This window comes from Podarcis gaigeae (assembly GCF_964106915.1).
Source record: "Podarcis gaigeae genome assembly, chromosome: 6".
Lineage (NCBI taxonomy): Eukaryota > Metazoa > Chordata > Lepidosauria > Squamata > Lacertidae > Podarcis > Podarcis gaigeae.
Genome location: NC_139682.1, coordinates 57,551,518 through 57,571,951, shown reverse-complemented (window position 1 = coordinate 57,571,951; position 20,434 = coordinate 57,551,518). Strand labels below are relative to the sequence as shown.

The 20,434-nt window shown below is 42.8% G+C and overlaps 1 protein-coding gene across 1 annotated transcript in view; it reads right to left on the bottom strand.

The window, feature by feature from the left end:
* Window positions 1–5,079: 5,079 nt before the first annotated feature.
* Window positions 5,080–20,434, bottom strand: part of LOC310846358 (lanosterol synthase-like) — a 29,751-nt gene continuing 14,396 nt past the window's right edge. The window contains exons 5-22 of the mRNA XM_083742717.1: window positions 19,853–19,974; window positions 17,933–18,029; window positions 17,350–17,485; window positions 16,328–16,436; window positions 14,927–15,045; window positions 14,570–14,667; window positions 13,977–14,004; window positions 13,128–13,181; window positions 12,676–12,747; window positions 11,668–11,718; window positions 11,274–11,423; window positions 10,321–10,417; window positions 9,556–9,661; window positions 8,888–8,953; window positions 7,460–7,540; window positions 7,041–7,211; window positions 6,486–6,564; window positions 5,080–5,645 (exon numbers count right to left, since the gene is read on the bottom strand). Coding sequence (XP_083598843.1) covers window positions 5,466–5,645; window positions 6,486–6,564; window positions 7,041–7,211; window positions 7,460–7,540; window positions 8,888–8,953; window positions 9,556–9,661; window positions 10,321–10,417; window positions 11,274–11,423; window positions 11,668–11,718; window positions 12,676–12,747; window positions 13,128–13,181; window positions 13,977–14,004; window positions 14,570–14,667; window positions 14,927–15,045; window positions 16,328–16,436; window positions 17,350–17,485; window positions 17,933–18,029; window positions 19,853–19,974 — 1,816 coding nt within the window. The 3' untranslated portion in view covers window positions 5,080–5,465. The remainder of the gene's footprint in view (window positions 5,646–6,485; window positions 6,565–7,040; window positions 7,212–7,459; window positions 7,541–8,887; window positions 8,954–9,555; window positions 9,662–10,320; window positions 10,418–11,273; window positions 11,424–11,667; window positions 11,719–12,675; window positions 12,748–13,127; window positions 13,182–13,976; window positions 14,005–14,569; window positions 14,668–14,926; window positions 15,046–16,327; window positions 16,437–17,349; window positions 17,486–17,932; window positions 18,030–19,852; window positions 19,975–20,434) is intronic.

Sequence of the window (20,434 nt, the reverse complement as noted above, 5' to 3'; positions counted from 1 at the left end):
AATGGACTCAATGGATTATCCCCCTGTTCAGAATGTACTGAAAACATATTCTGCTTTGTGAGAAAGGCTTAGTTTTCCTAAACAGGGTGAAGTGTTTTGTTTAAAAGATAAAACATTGTTGTTGTTGTTTAGTCATTTAGTCGTGTCCGACTCTTTGTGACCCCATGGACCAGAGAACGCCAGGCACTTCTGACTTCCACTGCCTCCTGCAGTTTGGTCACACTCATGCTGGTGGCAATTCTGAGACTCAAGAATATTCCAGAAATGTGACCAAAGGCAGTCTGAACTGGCTTGAATAAGATAAACATCTCTGCTTACCCAAGAAGGGGAAAACCTATTTAGCTGTAAGGTCACAGGTAAGATCTCTTTTTTCCTTTCATAGATAAGACTCACAGGTCTATTCTTCTAGATTATTCTGCCTTCATTGGAAAGAGTGATAGCTTTTGCTTTGTTGCAGAAAATCCCAAGTTCGTGCTTGGATATCTCCACATAGAGCTGTGGAAACCACAGAGGGTTGCGACCCGTTGAATGGACCAGTGGGATAAGGTAGTTATTTTGATGAACAGCTTGGTACAGTCAAAACTAGTTTAAGCAGTTTCAGGGGTTTCTCCAAATGTCCAACTTTTTGTGCCTAGTCTATCTGGTAAAAAAAGATAAATAGCTTTATAGAAAATATACAAGGAGTTCCTTCTTAGCCAGTTAATATATAAGTAGTAATTCTGCTGGTGTTCCTGTACCTGGCACAAGGGAGAGGACACCAGAGCAGTCCATGGCCCAGTGGCCATCTTCTGCTTGCAGGCCAGAGAAGAATTTAATTGTTTTTTGGAGTGCTTCCTGAACCGTGTTGGCTTTGGGCAAGTCTGGAAAGAACTTGCTCTGTAAAACAAAATAGGGAAAATAGGAGAAATGTACAAACACTATAAACACTATCTACAACACAAGGTACGGAAATGTAACATTTGTCTTGTTACATTTAATGCATCTGATCGGTCATTTAAAAATAAATATAACAGGGAAGGGTAGTCAGGATTGGGACCATGGCAGATGGGGAGGTGTCATTTAACACTTCCTCTCCCAGAAGTAGTCGCAATGAAATGCTGCCCCTTACCGGCTGCTACTTGTATTTGCCTGGAGATACCAGCAGGCTGGGAAAGAAGCAAGTTCCTCTTCTCCAGCCACCACAATGCTCATCCTGATTGCCCTTGTTGTTTTGGTTTAAAATAATAGTCATGCTAAATACAATAAGTTGTTTGATGTAATGGATGGTTTTGCTGTGAGAGACTGTTCCAAAATAATGTTTTACAACCACACCATGATTCCTCAATTGAAATCTACAGCTGCAAACATCTCACAATGCTTCACATCAATGGGAGATCACAGCAGTTCAGAAATCCAGCAATCAGTCAGAGGCCTTTCCCTGTATCTTCACACACATCAAAATGCCTCATGCAAGTGTACCATCTGTGCATCGTGGAAATGAGTATCAGGCACAGTATATTGAAGATTGATCGTCGAGAGCAAGAGAGTAGCTGTTTTCTAGGAGAAGATGACTAAGCTCTCAGGTCAGAAAACCATAGAATAGGAGGGACCAGAAGATCATGAAGCCCAACTCCCTTTCCAAAGGTAAGAATTGCAGGCTTAGGTACTTCAGTATTTCCAGTAGATTGGCCTATTCACCTTTCACGCTTGTCTTTGTTTCTACAGTGGTACCTTGGGTTACATTTCTAGAGATCAAAAGGAAGTGGTTTTGTGCCAAAGAACACATGGGCATCTCTTGCCAGCGGATTGATCTCTGCTGCCATTCAGGCAAAATGGAGTGGTGGGGAGGGCGAGGGAGCAGAAGAGGAACATTCAACTGGTCTTCTGCTTGCTGGGGACCAAGTACACACTGGCAATGGAAGTTGGTGTGTCAGGTTGAATGGGGCAGTGCTCCACCAACTTCAGCCAGCACCCACCTGCCTGCGTTCTTACAAATATCCAGTGCAGGGGGTGGCCTTGGTTGTGCCAGCTTCCTCTCGTTGTGTTGTTGTTGTTTAGTCGTTTAGTCGTGTCCAACTCTTCATGACCCCATGGACCAGAACACGCCAGGCACTCCTGTCTTTCACGGCCTCCCGCAGTTTGGTCAAACTCATGCTGGTAGCTTCGAGAACACTGTCCAACCATCTCGTCCTCTGTCATCCCCTTCTCCTTGTGCCCTCCATCTTTCCCAACATCAGGGTCTTTTCCAGGGAGTCTTCTCTTCTCATGAGGTGGCCAAAGTACTGGAGCCTCAGCTTCACAATCTGTCCTTCCAGTGAGCACTCAGGGCTGATTTCTTTCAGAATGGATAGGTTTGATCTTCTTGCAGTCCATTGGACTCTCAAGAGTCTCCTCCAGCACCATAATTCAAAAGCATCAATTCTTCGATCAGCCTTCTTTATGGTCCAGCTCTCACTTCCATGCATCACTACTGGGAAAACCATAGCTTTTACTATACGGACCTTTGTTGGCAAGGTGATGTCTCTGCTTTTTAAGATGCTCTCTAGGTTTGTCATTGCTAAAACTCAGCAGGGAAGGAGGATGAAGGCAAAACTAGAATTAGTTGGCTCTGCCTGTCATTTGCTCTGGTGCCGCGCGCTGCTGGGCTCCCTCCCTTCCACCCTATCAGTCCCAGCAGGTGCCAGCCACTACTGGAACACACAGACTTACCTGCTGTGGTGGTAAATCTTGTTCCTCATGTGCTCACAATAAAAATATAACAAAATTGCGGGAATACTTATGGTCATGCTTTGGCGTCTTGCTCTGAATCTTCTTTAGTATGCATGCATGTAAGCCTTATACCCTATGAAAGGCCTACCTCCTCCTCACCTAGTTTTTCACCTCCCACCCCCCACCCCATGGTGTGTCCTGCTGGTGCTTTTCCAAAATTTATTTTAAAGTTGGTATCCTATGCACACTTGGGACTAAATCAAGAAGTGATTTTGTTCTGTGAACCGCCCTGAGACATCAGAATATAGGGCGGTATATAAATTCAATAGATAAATAAATAAATAAATAAATAAGCCACATTATCGAAGTGAAATTTATTTTCAAGTTGACATGCATAAAAGTGGACTACAAGACATGTAAAACCTGCTCATGTGACCCCTTTCTATGCTGCTACGAAAGTTGTATGTGCATGTACAAGTGCATGATATAAAATCAGAGAAAAGAAAAATGCTTGATAAAACACTTCCGCAAGGAATTGTAAAAACTGATAAACATTTTGCAAAACTGAGAGGGTGGAGGGAAAGTTGAAAATAGGTATCAGTATCTGCAGCAAATAAATAATAATGAGTTAACGGACGGTGGAGGTTGGAAGTAGTTCTTTGGGGGGGTGACAAAAAAAAAAATCAGCACCGGGTACCACCTGACCTTGCTTTGCCTCTGCCTAGCATATCCATCATAGCATATAGATTGCACACAATGTACTTACATCCCATCAGACATCTTCTTGGGTTGAAGAAGACTGTCTCGGATTGTTCTGGTTATATTTTAGATGCTGCCAGACAGGCACACAGGACACTGAATAGGACACTGAACTCTTGGACTCTGGGCTACAGTTCCTGCCTCAGACGTTCCACAATTCCTAAAATATTCACGCTCCCAATAAAATACTTTAAGGTTATATAAAGACTGACCTAACCAATCACAGCAAGAATAATTTTACAGGGATCAGGAGTGTTAATGTAATAAATTAAAAGAATGCCTATGGACTGGTTCTGAAGATAAAAATCTATCATGAGTAAAATAGCTTCCCCCAAAGATGTGTGTATAGATTTGTTCAAGGTCGAACTCTTAGCTATGCTATCTGAACCATCTACCCTAGTGCACTATGAATGCTTATACAACCTAACATGAAGATTCCCCAAAATGGAGACTATATCCACATAAGGGAAGGAAGAGAATTGCCTCATATGCAGAAATTGTGAGAGTGCCTTTCTGAAGTGATGACACTTTCTGCAAGCTGCCAAGCACTTGAGATCCATGAAAATGTATTTACCTGTATCTTAAAACTTGGCTAGGAGAGTGCAAGTGTAAAAGAAAAATCTGGGAAATCTGGCCCCGCAGCAAACCAGAAGAACAAGTAACTTTATCCCTTGCTCCACTGCCACAGTGCTCTGCTGTTAGAAGCCTTTTTGGTGTCCATAGTTGCATCAAGCACAAAGCATTTCTAGAGATCAGCTCACTATTAAGTATTGGGAGAACCCATCCTACACTCCTTCAGATTAAGAGGTGATTGCAAGACAAATGCATTATGTTGATAGAACCAGTATTATATGCTTCATGCCAGAATGTTTTAATCTGGGGGTAAAGCCAAACTGGTTAGTTTGCAATGTGTTGTATTCCCACTACAGTATTAATCACTGTCAGGGATCCCGTTTGCTCAGTGCTGTCAATGCAGTCTAAACATTAGTTTTTTGAGGAATTAATCTTATTCAAAGATCTACAGGGCTGTCTCCCTGTTTGAACATCACTGTCTCATGCTGAGATCCTGCGCTGTGCATCCATGAACCTAATAGGAAAACCTACTAGGAATTGATTATCTCTTGCTTTGAAATACTTGATTTCAGATTTCTGAATCACTATTCCCCCTGTGCACATGTACACTTTTTTTGGATTTTGATGCAAACAATCAATCTCCTTTATTGGCATAGAAAAAGTGCATTGTATACATGGATCAGAACACAAAACAGAGAACAAAACATAGTAGGAGATACTTTAGCATAAAACTGTCCAGACATCATGAGGTACAAAAATGGCTCTTAGGACCTATGGTAACGTCATTTCATGGCATCACTCAAAAATCTTGCCACATTCTCCACTACAACTATTCAGCAGAAAAGACCCACTGGAAGAGTCAGTGTGATAAATCCCCTCCTTCAGTAAGGGGGCCAAATACTTAGCACAGGGGTCAGCAACCTTTTTCAGCTGTAGGCCGGTCCACCATCCCTCAGACCATGTGGTGGGCTGGACAATATTTTTTTGTGGGGGGGGGGATGAAGGAACACCAGGCAGGCCCCACAAATAACCCAGAGATGCTGGGCTTCATTCACAGTGGATGTTGCCTAACGGTATCCCCACTGAATCCACCCATTAAAGGGAGAGCAACATATCTTGAATTTTCCACACCCTCTGTTATTCCTCCTCAAGAACACAAATTTAAGCTGTATTTTGCTTTGTGTAGGAATGTGGATCGTGGTTATGAATCACTCAGTGGGCAAAGCCTTTTCTAAATTTCTGTTGCCAATGAGGGATTTGAAGTGGTGCAAATCGCTACCAGGAAATTAAGCTAACGTGCCTCTTTGTCCACTTTCTTTTGGGCATGTTTGTGCATTTCAAAGTGCAATCGTGCTACAAGGGGAATATCAGCCAAGAGAGAAAAGCACTGGGTGATGTTGAGAAGGATGAAACCCAAGCTCTCAGGAATGACACGGCACCTCTGCTCAGCACCCTCCATTCTGACTCTGCGCTGAATGCACATATCCATTCTTCAGGAGTCCTTTAGCGACAGGGCTGCTGGGATATAGCCGGGTGAAGCGGGCAAGTGCAAAGATAGGGAAGATGATTCGGTAGGCATTGTAATGCAGAGTACCAGATTTGTAGAACGCTGTAGCGATGTCACCCTGAGGAGAGGCAAGAGAGAAATTCCTGAACAACCGACATGTCCTGACTTCATGGTGACTAAATTCCATTTGAGAACCCAGTTGTATGATCACTGCAACCTCTTTTAAGAGCAACTGTCACATACAGTATCACTGAGCTTTTGGCTGGCAAACAAGACTCTGGAAGCAGGAATCAGAGACCAGAGCCAATTAAAATGTAGCAAAGGCAACTAAAGACATTGTGGCATCTCAGGCAGAATATCCAAAGGGTTCCATGATTAAAAAATAAAATAATTAACTGGCAGTCTATGGCTTTTTAAGGGCACCCCTCTGCCCTGCCACATGTAACAGTAGGGCCAGCTGTGTCCTGTGCTCTGATACCACACAAACTCAATCCTGATGGCACATTTTGATGCCACAGCAGTAACAAGACAGGTGCATGAATCACTTGGGTGCCTAAGGCAACAGAATACTTCCCACAGGAACACCAGAGTGTCCACAATACATTGCAGCCATCTATGAGAAGCATCTTTATAACAACAACAATGCCAATGAGTGTACATTCTGATATGCCTCATTTAGTAAGTGAGGAGTGGAAAACTTTTGGTCCTCCAAATATTGCTGAATTGCAACTCCCATCATCCCTGTCTATTGCCTATGTAGGCTGGAAGGCAACAACTTAGCCACCCCCACTCTCAGTACTTGGTGGAAAATGCTCTGCGTTCATTCATTCATTTTATGTATATTTGGAGGACATGATCCATTTCATAGCTGGTTGAAATATACTGTTTCTGTGAACCTTGAAATTATATTGCTACGAGGATACTTGATTAAGAAAAGAAATTAAAAGTTGTAACACACCTGAGGCCACTCGCCAATCAATGTCTGTCTGTCAATCAGAACTTGTATTCCTCTTTCCAGAACCCGAACATCAGGATATCTGCAAAGCCACAAAAATACTGGTCATTAGTTCTGTTATCACCAGGGAAAGCCTAACATTTTCTTCTGGGGAGCTTATATGACTACATTTTCTTTTTAAAAGAAAGAAACCCTCATGGGCTCACAGAAACTCAATGGGTCCTCCTAGTGGAAATACCTGTAAGTGCATGAGTCCTTCACACAAGTTCAAAAAGGTGAAGAAGCTAAAGAAATTAAATTGTGAGGCCTCCATCCCAGTCCTTAAGACAGCCTTAACTGCCTCTTTGTTTGGCATTATTTCAATTGTTTGGACTAAGAAGCACCTGGGAACATCTACATATGAAGCTGCAGGAAAATTCTGTCCTCTGCAAGTTCACAAAAGTTAGCATGTTTCTTTAGCACGCCTTAATTGGTTTGTCTAGCTGCTGCAGAAACCACTTGGGCAAAAGCAGACAGAAGCCTTTGCTAAGGTAGGTAACTGCCAGCTTCTGTGCTTACCTAACAGCCATCAGCCCCAACAGAGCCCAGGAGGTTTGGTGGATCTGGGATACGGTGTGCTGAATATATTTGCGAAACCTGTAGGATTCAAATTCCTCTCCCCAGCCACCGTCTTCCATTTGCTTGGAGACTATGAATTCACAGGCTTTGGTCACTTCCTTGCATGCCTCCCTAGAAAATATGAGAGGGGAAAGAGAAAAAATAGCCCATGAGATGCCTCATTGGGTTTTGTTCAACTGTTGGCCTTGACTGCATCCAAAGCATCAATATTATATGCACATGACTCTCCCGCCTTTGATATTTTGGGTGGAGGAGCCTGACGCTCTCTCCACTTCACCCCCCTGAAGCTAAGCTCCATCAAGGGCTCCCAGCAGAGCAACATTTATACCAATCTTCTGCCCGAAAGGCTGCTTACTCACCCACCACGGTAGATGTATCCCATACATGCAAATGCCTCTAGTCCAAACCAGGTGCCATATGTAAAGCATACGCCCCATCGCCTGTCAGGGAAGAAAAATCCATCAGCCGCTGAATGAAAGATACTGAGACAAATGACAGACTACTCCTTTGAGTATGCCCTTCCATTCACTGTTTGTTTCATAGAACCATAGAGTTGGAAGGGACCATGAGGGTCATCTAGTCCAACCCCTGCAATGCAAGAATCCTTCTAGTCCCATGTTCTATCATCTGAGCTATCTCAGCTATGCTTTTTTTTCTGCATTTCTTCCAAAACTTTCATATCCCTCCATTAGCTGCACCAAACAGTGAACAACTAGATGAGGAGAAGGTTTCTTCTTGGTGGCAGTTTTTCGCCTACAGACAGGACTCTCTTCAAAGTAGTGAAAGGAAGGATGGAGCCAAGTTCATTCATCATAAACCTGCAGTGAAATTCCTGGTCAAAGCCAGAATCTCTTGTTGCTATAACTAGTTGTGCGTTTTTCCTTGCTTGCTATTGATCTAAGTAGATCTAATTTATATAACCAGCTATTTTACTTAGTGGCTGTAGATCTCATGGTGTGAATACTCCTGATGAATCATGTAGGGGTCAGCATGGGATCAGTACATAGTGTTACCGACAGTACAGTATGTTTTCTCTCTAAGCCTAATGACAATGTGAAGGTTTGTGCAACTACCTTATGCAACTACATTGTTAAAAGACTGCTCAGTTGAACGGTCACAAAATCCTGCCTCAGAACAGACATAGATTTACTGAGGGTGGAGCAAGCTGCTGACACCTGGATATTGGTACTACATTTTAGGCTGCAGGTCTCTAATCACTCCTTAGACATGCTAGCAATCAGTTGTTTGTGGTGAACAAGATTCACAACTGCCCTCTTAGGTGTCATATTCTGAAATTGCCCATTTTACACATCAGTTTAGGATCCCATTACCTCTAAAAAGAGGCTGGATGCTCCTGTGTTTTCTTTTCCATGCACAGAGTTAGGCTGCAGCACAACCCTCTACAGTGGGAAGTGAGAAATCCCATTCTCTGCATGTGTTTTACCCTTCATCGCAGAAATGTTTCATATTTGCAGAATACTGAAAGCACAAACTGCAGACTGCAAATGCAGATGAATCAGACGAAGCTCTGGAGGTCTCCTTCTTGGAGGTAACAGGCAGCCTAGGGATGCTACTAAAGGCAAGAGTTCCACTAGGTGTGTCACATTCCACACAAGGCAGCAGTCTGCCAAACTGTTGTGCAGGAAAGTCATCCAAAAGGTGAAGGTTTCCACAGTCCATCAACAACCTCTTCAAGTCCTACTTTCAGAATGCTATGTATGCATTCAGAAACTACACCAACCAGTACCACAGTCAAGTTTAGTGTGGAATATTTGTAAGCCACTCACCCTAACCAGGAGCCATCAGCTTTCTGCATATTACGACAGTACTGCAAAGCCTTATTTAGAGTATCACTGAGAAGAAAAACAAAGGAGTCTTCTTACATTTCAAGCTAAACAGACAATAATTAACCCAAGTCCCTTGTAACAATGGCGTTCAGCCGCCTGAAGTAGCCTTCGACTTTTTCGTAACTTGGACCCACCCCAAACATGCATTTAGTGGCCCACTTCTTAATGTTTTAACGACGTTAGTGTTGCTATTGTGACCCACCTTAGAGCAGGCTGTGACCCAGTAGTAGGTCCTCCCAGCCTACCAGGTGATTGCTGATTAAGATCAAGAGTGTTCCTCATCTGTCTTTAAGGATATTTAAACCACCACCAGCAGCTGTACATGAGATGAACATCTCACAAAAGTATCACTTCCATGTTGGAAACAACATGCATGCTATGTAACATATACATTTTCCCAGTGCTTCTTTCTGGGGGGGGGGCGCAGGGGTACGCATACCCCTAAACATTTTGTGGATATAAGTTTGTCCTCATTGAGGGGCAGTATTTCAATATGAGTAAGGAAATGAGAGTACCCTTAAACAGTTTTTTAGAATATAGAATATGTGTATTATAACGTAACAATAACATCATTCCCAGCTTCTAGGGATTTCCCCTCATACATTTACCTGATTTCATCTTCCCGATGATTTGGGAATCTTTTCCTAAAATGTTTCAATCCCTGCATAACTGATGAAGTACATTCTATATAGGTGTGGTCGACCATACAGTCAGCTGAAAAACAGAAAGTCAATAATGTTACCTTTCAAGATGGCTTACAGATTTATATCCTTTAAAAGGGAGCAAAAAGATAGCAGTTTAAACAGTGGGGGGGGGGGAGTTTATAAAAGCAACAGGTCAAATGCCAGCTCTTCACCCACCAAAAGCCAATCAGCAAAACGGGCGTGCAAAGGGTGTAGCAAAAGGAGGAAGAGTTGGCTCTGGCCACAGCCACTGCTGGCATGCAGTCCATAACAGAATACCCTCAAAGTAATGTGTCCCCTCCCTGAAGGCTGTGAGGTGGTAGGGTCATCCTGGGAGAGGTGGCTTCTAAAATAAGCAAGACCCATGTGGTGTAGTTGAAAACCAATTATGTTGAACTGGGTCCATAGACTCATTGGCAGCCACTGTCAATGGCACTGTATGAGCCCTCATGTCTCCTTCCCAAAGCCCAGTAAGTGCTTCCCCCACCTTTGGGAAACGTGGCGCAAAGGCTCTGGGATGCTGCCAGAACCCTTGCACTGCCTTCCCAAAGCTCCCACACATACAAAGCTGTGACTGCATGACTTGGCATCTATCCCCAAACTAGGAAACAGACTTTTCTTGTGAAGATGACCAGAAATTCACATAAGATTCCCATTTAAGTTGTTCTGATACCAAGGCTGTGTTCTTACCATATATCTCTGAGGAGTTCATTATCTCCAGTAGCCAACTCCCACGCCTGGTTTCATAAGATGAAAAACCACCATCAGAATTTCTCATGTTCAGCATCTGCAAAAAAAAGTACAAGTGCGATTGGGGAAGGAGCAATGCAAAGGGTTTAAGGATGGGCATGGTGTGCTTTGTCCTACCTGCAGAGGCACATGGCTGATAGCTCCTGCCCAGCCCCACCAGCCACTCCTGTATCCTTACTTCACTTGATTTTTTCCTAAACTGAAAAGTCCCAAATATTATAGGGGAGTGTAAAATCACACCTTGAAAAACCAATCGTTTTACTTCAAGTGGAGTTTAACAAATGGAGAGTGGTTCTCCGTACATATGTAGTCGTGCCAGTTGGCCCTCTCTCACCATATTAGGCCAAAGGAGAACTCAGTGGATGGGGAGATTCTGTTCTCCTAGCAAACACTAGAAAGTGTCATTGCTCCTCATGACTATGATGAGGATTCCAGGACAAAATTTGCTAACTTGCGTATTTCTATCAAATGTGATTTAACTCCAAATTACCACTGTATGGAAGGAGATTAACTCATTATATATTTGACTTCAGATTGATTAAGTAAAGCGTAAGCATGTAATAGCAACGTTCTAATGAACAAAATCAGTAGTCCGTCTGTTGTCAATCCTAATACCCAGTGAGCTTTCGATCCAGCTTACTGGGGGAGATTGTTCTCAGTCCTGCTACCTTACAACCCTTTACCTGAGCTTAAGGAACTCAAACTTCAAGACTGATCATCCTTCACAGGGGATACAATGCTGCCATAGGGACACTTCCACCAATTCTCTACAGTCCCACAAAGTCAATATTCTCCTCAGCACTATTACTGAATGCTAGATGACCTCAGTCTTCCCACAATAGCTTCCTCCTGCCTGCTTCCCATTTTCTCTTCTGAGCTTTCCCCCGTCTCACCACATTGACAGCATCAAAGAGGCGCTGAGGTGCCACATGATCTTCTATGAAGGGGCATTTTTCCTCCAGCAGCATCAATGTCCTCATGGCCTCAGCAGTGCAATCACTGACTATCCAGTCATTCTCTCGATTGCTGAAGGGGAATCCACCCTGGATATTGAAGAAAATACATTAGGACTCCTTGGGCAGCAGTCAGTGTAGAGGCATCTCCTCCCAAAAAGATCCCAACCAGGGATTTGATGGGTGATCCATATTTCTTCTTCAGGATACTAGACTAGATGGGCCCTGGCCTAAACCAGCAGGCTCCTTAGGTTCTCAGAATTAACACTTAACTTAAAGACTCTTTTTTTTGCTGGCTATGTGTCACACAGACAGGACACAATTCTGGATTTACCTTGTTCATCTGGCGATAATATCTCTGGTAGTTAGGTGGGTTATCTACAATCTGAAAAACAGATTAGCAGCATATTAATAAAAGACAATCAGAATATATTTATAACCAGAGAAAGCCAGTGTGGCATAACAGTTTGAGTGTTGGACCTGAGAGACCAGGATGCCAATCCCTGCTTCCTCTCAGCCTTAAATTCCTCACAGTGTTGTTGTGTGGATTCAGTAAGGAGGAAGAAAACCATGTATGCCACCTTAAGCTCCTTGAAGATGGGCTATGCAATAATTAACAAATAATAGAAAATAAATTAACTCAGTCAGAAATATGGTCTGCAATTAGAAGACAGAATATGGCTACAGCCTGATACAATGGCAGCACATAGGGTTGTGTTCAGTGCCAGTGCTACTCAAAGCAGACTCACTGAAATTTATGAACTCAAATTGGTCATGTTTATTAACCTGAATGGGTTTGCTGTGAATAGGATTCATACTGCGTACAACCCATAGTGTTGGTTGAGGTAAACTGCAGTGGATATACAAGGTTTTACACAGGACTGAAGCCACACTATAGAACCGAATTGACATTACAGTCAAGGATCACATGGGCTTCAGATTAAAAACCTATTATTCTATAGTCCCGCCATGACACATTATTCAGCTGAATGAATCTCATGCGACCAAGAGGCAGCTGGACCACACTCAGGCTCAACATTTCATGACCACAACACCCACACATTAAGCTTTGCCTATGCAGGCATCCATGTCTAAATGCACGGATATCAGAGGCAGGGCTGGGGGAAACCATACAACCTTGGAAGCTGCCCTTCAACATCTAGGTCAAGTAGGCCCGTTGCCTTTGATAACCTAATAGCTCCTTCTCGTGATGAGTAACACATGAAAGGGGCTCATGTTACTTTGCAAAAAGAGACAAGTGTTTCCCTCCTGAGTCTTTTGCTGAGACAGCTGAAAGCAGTATTGAGTCCCTGTGTATGTTATTCCAAGATCAGTGCTTTACCTGAGAGGCTTTCAAGAATTCATGGGCTTTTTTCAGACAGGATGCATAGTCAGGATTGTTCTGAACCCCAGCCTAGAAAAAGACAGAAGTTATGCTTAAGGATTCTGACCCAGGAAAGTCACAGAGAAAATCTCAGACACTTACACAAAAGCATCACTTTGGACAGCCACAAAAATAAATGCAATTTCTTCAGGGATAACTTCAGTGTTACAAAAGGAATACTCAGTGTGTGGATTTCTGAACCTCATGTCCTAAGAATCACCTGGAGAACATGCCTTTCTTGGTTAACCATGACAGGCATACGAGGTGTTCGGATCTCGTAATGTGTGTGCTTTGGTTAAATAATGAACACACTCTCTCTACATGCCAGTTCATTCATCTAAAATATATATGTAAATGGAAATTATTGTGGAAAGAACAAAAGCAGAAGATTTGACAATATAAAATGATACCTCCAAGAAGCCTTGAATGGCAAATGATGTATCCCAGGTCTGTGATCCCATGACCTGATATAAAGAAAGGAAGAACAGTTTTGACCATTAGATCAGGAGTGGAGAACCAATGGCTTGGGATCTAAAGGCAGTCCTCTCTAACCAGCCCTTTGGATGCTTCCCCAGTCATGCCCACTTCCCACCCTCCCCCACTGGCCTTGCTCTGCACCCTCCTTAAGGGCTGGAATGTCTCATGGAACGGTGATAAGGCCTCTTACTTAACTGAGTGGAAGATGGGAAAATGGGGGGGGGGGAGGGTCCTGAATTTCATGTGGTCAGAATTGTGTGGTAATTGTGGGAGATCTTAAACAACTGTTTTTTTCACATTTTTATTTTCTATTTTAAAATGTATGTTCCAGTGCACTATTTAAAAAGAAAGCAAGAACACTAAGAATAAATCAGTAATTAAAGGGCTCCTCCACATGTTTACTTGCCTGTTTTTTATTGTACTGCTCAATTTCCCTGGGTTCAAGAACTTTTCCCTTTGTTCTGCAGCTATGACTTGCAAAAATCTGAACTTCTCTGCTGAACTGAAACTCAGTTAAGCAACATAAGTCTTTGGATTTTCAGCATATTAGATAATATCTGGTTCAGCATTTTTAAAATGTGCTACATGACCTTGTGTTATGTTACATCTTGCCTCCTAGCCTGATCCTGGGGTGAAGTTACACAATATGCAGGAGATCCAAGACTGGATCTCCTGATATTTTGATATCAGGCAGGCAGAAGACAACTCAGCTTGAGAGTCACCAAAGCAATGCAAATTGCTGGCCATAGCAATTCCCAACATATTGGTTCACACTACTGTACCTTTATTAGCATACCATCTTGTCCAATCCTGCAGAGATATAAGAAGCAGAGATTATAGCAGACGCAAGTCCATGTAGTTCTCTAACTTCATTGCATAACAGGAGACCAAGGCTTGACAAGACTAGAATAGGCTTTAAGAATAGCCAAAAAGCAAAATCTCCCTGAAATCTCTTCCAGACAACACAATGAGTGGGACGCAGGTGTGCATGACACCCTTCTGAGTTCCACCTATGCTGCAAATAAGGATATGTTCACATATGCAGCTTAAAACACAACAAGGTGATTTTTTCCTACTGCACTGCAAGCTGCATTTGCACAGTGTTGTTCACATCAGAGGCAGAGATCTTTACAGAGTGTGCATGCCATTGCTGGTCCCCCGCACCCTCCCAGAACTCCTAGTAATGAAGCTGCCATCTGAGCATCTGTGCTCATGTGTGCACATACTACGGCTTTCACAGGTGTACACACCATTTACGTTTCCTAGTCCGATTGACCTTGGTTTGAGGAAAGATCCAGGTCTGCAAAAGCACACTTATGCAAGACCATGTTCAGGATTCTACAAAGATGGGTTTGAATACAAATGCCAGGCTTACCAAAGGTAGTCATAGATCCTGGAGATATGTTCTTGAAAAGCTGGAGAATCGGCTCCATCAGCATACCTGCTTATTAGCACATGAAACGCTTTACAAGTCTGCAGGACAAAAGAGAATATCATTCCAGTTAGGAATTCCCCTCTGCTATACCTGCATGCTTAGCACTCTCATCTGCCACAGGACAAAGTGTCTGCATCTCACCAGCCAAGCACAGAAACTCAAGTGGGCAGAACAAGATTGCCACAAACATAGCTCTCTGTTTGGTTTTTGAGGCAAAGCTTCCTCAGGAGAATGAGTATATGCTGTCACCCAAAGGAATTTGTTCCCAGTACAATTATTTCTTCACAAAGGACCTACCGGGCTAGAATTGGTGGCGTTCGAGAATATGTCGTCAGCCTTGATTTGCTCATACATTTCTGCAATGGCTTGCTTTCTGAAACTGGTAAAATGGTATCTCTCATACAAATTGAAAGTAGCTGCAGAAGGAATAAGAGACACTATGAACATCACAATCATATTAATGCGGTTCTATCTTCCTCGTGTGTTTTGGGCTGCAATTCTCCATGCAATTACCTGCAAGAAGGCACCATTGAATTCAATGGCACTTGCTTCTGAAAGATCTTTTGGCTCAAAACAGAGGCAGGATTTCAGCCCCCAATTTCAAATATGATTTTGGGGGGAATCTGCAAAAGAACATGGGTGTGAGTGAAGGGGTTACCACGGATGGGCACCAGTTGTTTGGGGTCATTTGGTTTTTTTCTTTTCATTTACCCCCAACTTCCATGAACCTTTTGCAGATCCCCTACCAAAATCTTTCCCAACAAACCTCCACCCTGGACCCCCCCCCCCAAAAAAAATGGAGGCCCAAAATCACAATCCCTGCCAGATTTTCTCCTTTGGCTTGGGCAAGGTTACATCTAGAGAATGGAGGGGGGTCATTAAGCACCATAAAACTGCTGCTGGGTCCCTCCCACTAGCTCTCATTGGGATCAGTAGGGCTCCCAAACTATGAGAATGTAAAGAAGCAAAACGTGTCTTTCTTCATTTGTGGGCCTTCCACCTTATGCCGGAAAAGAGGACACAAATTTGTATGTTACACAACACACACACATTTTATGCAAATCTGTCTTCTCTTTGGCAAGTGAGTCAGAGAGCCCAATCAAGGTACAATGCATTGGACCCAGATAATCCTGTTGGCACCCCTGCATCAAGTAGTTACATATCTTGTTCTTCCTTAACTGATCAACAATGGCCAATTCACAGTGTAAAAGGAATGGGTGGGGTAGAAATCTCAATTCAGATCGTGTAAGAGATCCCACACACTGTCTTCACAGTGTGATTCAATATCCCTAGTCCTTGTAATTGGCTAAGTACCGTATTTTTTGCTCTATAAGACTCACTTTTTCCCTCCTAAAAAGTAAGGGGAAATGTGTGTGCGTCTTATGGAGCGAATGCAGGCTGCGTAGCCATTCCAGAAGCCAGAACAGCAAGAGGGATCGCTGCTTTCACTGCTTTTCTCCAAAAGCAAGGTGTGTCTTGTGGTCTGGTGCATCTTATAGAGTGAAAAATACAGTATTTGCTTGCTACATGTGATAATATGAAACTTGGAAAATGTTGTGTTTCCATGGATATCCTCTGATGAAAAGTGTTTGCCTATACCAACAGAAGTCTCTTTCTCTGTGTGAACTAAACCTTAGGAAACCTACGTTGAAGACCTGAACTCCTGGAATAAGACTTGCCAATTCCAAAATCACTCACCAAAAGCGGCATCCAGCATCCAGCTGTGTGCAGAATGCAAATCGGCTTCGTAAATATTGTTCCTCTGGGCTGGCCAATCAATGGTGGAGAAGTCCTCCACATAAATCTCCTAGAAGGAAACCATGAAGTGAAATGACTTTCATAGTAAAGAAGCTGCAGGATGCTGGTGTACTTGACAAATGTCATTTCGGATCTTTAAAAAACCCCCAGCAAATTCATTTTAGCATTTTCCCCTCCCTGTGTTATGGCATCAGTTTTCATGAGCTATAGTCTACGTCATCACCATTTTGGTACTTAAATGAAAAAAAGTATGTTATAATAAATAATAAATAATTATTAATAAATAAATAAAACATTAGAGGAGAAAGAGGAGGGTACTCCATAGGAGATTAATGGTTCAACAGTTCTTCGTTGCTTTGTTTTTCTGGTAGTACAGAAGAGGGGAAAAGAAGGCTCCTTTTACCACACCAAAAGAAAAGGGAGGAAAAAGAAAGAAAGAAAGAAAGAAAGAAAGAAAGAAAGAAAGAAAAGCATCAAAAAGGGAGATTGTGGTATTACTGTGATGTAGGAGGCAATATTGATGTTGTTCACCAGTTTTTACGAGAAGAGGCAAAGAGTTAATGAATACCTCTGTGGCACAGGAAGCACAGATCCATTTAAATAAATTGAAATAAAAGCATGAATGGAGACTTATGTGATTTGGGAGGGTGATGCCCTGGGCACCATCTCCACTCCAAATTCTACCCTCCCAAAGTTGCCCTCCCCTATGGAATAGGGATGGTCAAGTGCTTCATGCTTCCATGCTTCCATGCCCCCGCCTCTCTCCAAAATAAATATTCCCATGGCATTTTGAAACACCAATGCTCTGAGCTTGGCTTCTGCCTTAAATGGAAAATAAGACATCCAGTTTAGCCTTCTCCTTATCAGATACAAGCAAGCAATCCCCCAAGTGCAAATCCAAGGGAGTATGAGGGTCCCACTTTGACCGAGGATGGTGGGATGTTTGGAGAATGTTGCCTTGCCTGTCTTAGACTCTGGATCAATTCATCTTCTTCTACAGTCAGGCGAGTGGCATAGCAGTAGCTCATCGCGAGGGTGATATGGCGAGCGTGACACCAGTATGTTGAGGGATGTCCCGGCAGCCATGTAGGAAACAGCCTATTTCAGAAAGAAGAAAGAAACAGGTTCATGGAAGACAATGTCAGGAATCCTGGATGTAGTGGTAACACTAAAAGCAGGTTATATTGCCCTTCATCCAAGGATCACAGGGCAATTTAAAGTATAAAAACACAAAACCCGGTAACATAATAACAAACAAAGCAATAATCCCCCACTATATTGTTGGTGTCTTATTTTGTTTTCCAGAGTTGTCATTCTTATCTTTATTTTTTTTATGGCTAGGGGCCTCAAAAACTGGAACTAGCCCAGGCCTCTTTGGACCTCTGAGAGTGGTGAATATTAATATGGATTAATTTCAATTTCCAAGTCACTGTTATTTAATAAAGAATTTGTCTACTGTGTAACACTGTAGACATTTTTTTTGGAGGGGGGGGATTTCATGATTGGTGGCGTGGGGTGGGGATCAGTAAACTTTTGGACACATACCACAACTCGGGAAATGGTGAATTCATTCCCTCCCAGCTGTACAAATTCATAATGGCCAGCCAAACTTTGCCCAAGTTAGGGATTCCAAGAGCGCCACCTAAAAAGAGAATTATCAACATCTTTGCTTCTGTAGACAGAAGGGGACAAAGCCAAATAAATTTACAATGAGAATCTAGATATGATTATTGTCTTGCTGTGAAGATACTTTGCAAAACTATAAAAAGGGAAATGTGTACTTAGAAAGACTCTCTTTCGTACAGGAACACGACAAAGACATTTAATCCTAGGTTTCTTTTTTCTAGGATTGTTCTTATTATTTAGAGAGAGCCACATGGCATGTGGTTTTTCAGATTTCTTCTTACCCATATCAGGAGGAGACATGAGTATAAGAACTGCTGTGGTGTCCAGATTTAATACCACCCAAAACTACCTCTATGCAGGTTTTATGTCCTCATCACATGAGGGGGAGAAAGAGAAGTGGGCTTACTGACCCAGTCCCCCCACCCCTGCCCCATCACACCCTCATTGCCTGGCCCGGCCACACTCCACACATTGGAGGGGAAGTCTAGTAGCAGCTGCACAACTTTCAGCTATGCTCACTGCAGTGTTTCTGAACTGGCTGAACCCAAAGAGTTCCCTCCTCATTTTTCCTATAACTGCACAGGTTGAATGCCCTGGTCATCCTGAAAACATATGCTATGTATTTCTCAGACTGTATCCATGCAGAAGGAACCACCTCACCTCCTAGTTCCATTAAACCTTATGTGAATGTGTGACAGAAAGCTCAGCTAGACCAGAGTTTAGTGATGAAGTGCCTTGGAATTCCACCAGAGCTGAGCTGAGCTGTAGCCTCCTTCTGAGCGGCTCTGGATACAACTAGCTGGGTAGAGGTGTGGGTGTGTATGGAGTCCGCACTTAGGGAGGAAAAAGAGAAAGCCGTAGAGACAGTTGGGGAGAGAAGAGTTGAGAGTTGGCGTTCTTGGAGTTCAGCTAGATACAAACAAACTCAGGACAATATCTGTAACCAGAGATGGAAGTCTGTTGAGTTTAGTTTGAAAGAAATTTATTAGTGTCTTTTTAGGAGCGTACAGACAAGAGAAAAATTGGGAAGCTGAATTGGGGACAGGATAAGTAGAGTTATGAGGGGGACACTCTACCTGGGGTCCCAATTCAGAAAGTAAGTGACAGAACTTCTAGAGAAAAAGCAGATTCCCAAACCAGTTGGAGGGTGATTACCTGTTATCCTATTAGAGCCTGAGGAGTGTGATTTACAGAAAGTTGGGAAACGGACAGCAAGCACCACCTTATTTAAGACCCCAGGTATTAAGACCAAAGCTGTAACATCTATTCCTTTAAGTTTTAGGAACTGAAGTGAAATAACTGAAAAGAAGCTGTGCATCTCCCACCTTGTTTCTGTAAAATAAAAACCTTTCCCTGTTTAACTTTCCTAAGTCTCCAAGTACCAGAGAGTTTTCTTCATAAAACCAAAAAGATTAAGCAGTAGTTAAGAGGGGGGTTCACCGCAAAACGCTACTGCAGAAGGGAGGTTAAAATTCACCTCATTCTTTGTATTTTCTAAGAATACAGTAAAATAAAATTTTATCACAGTATAATGTGCATTATGGAGTGGCATACAAGGGCAGGTCCATGTCCCCCATCCCAAGAGTTCCCAATATAAATTTTAGAGAAGGGAAAATGGGAGGGAAGATATGACCAGCATCTTCTACTTGGGACACACACACAATTTCTATGATCAGTCTATGGTGATTTCTAAAAGGACCCACAAAAGAAGGGAGGAAGGGGGGGGAGGCAGAATAGGAAGATGCTCCCAAATAACTACATCAGGGCCCCCAGCTTTGCTAGGGCACTACACTCCAGCAAAATGGATTGATCCAGCCCTGCCGGAGATTTCTGCCTTACCTTTCTTGTGGAGATTTATCCGAGCTCGCACTACATCTGGATGGTCAGGCCCAAGTCCAAGGATTCGCATAGCTATGTAGCTGAAGGTTGTGCCAAATACTGTTGACTGTTCTTTAAGGTGGCTACAGGAAAAGAGAAATCAAAGAGCCATTAGAAAGTGGACCAGTGAGTCCAGAGGTCTGGAAATCTCTTTGAATTGTTTAGTTTCCATTCTTCTGGTGCATTACCTTAAATTCAAAAGCTTTTCTGAGAATTTGCCTCACCCATACCCAGCTAACCATTAGCCGGGACACCACAGAATACCTTCTTTTGTTTTGTATTACCTTTTTTGAAAAGTAATGCCTCAATGAAGGGCATTTGGTGCTTTTAAATCTTTCCATTCACGAGACAGGAGCAGCTTGAGAGCAGCTCACACAACCTGAGTACCAGTTGAAATTCCATTGCAGCTAAATAAAGTTGATACTATGCTACTAAAAATTCAGATTCAAAGCTGAGTCAAACTCTGATCCATTTTGTGGTTTGCTATTGGTTTGACAGGATACATTTGGATGGAGGCAACCTGGCCTCACCACACCATTTATC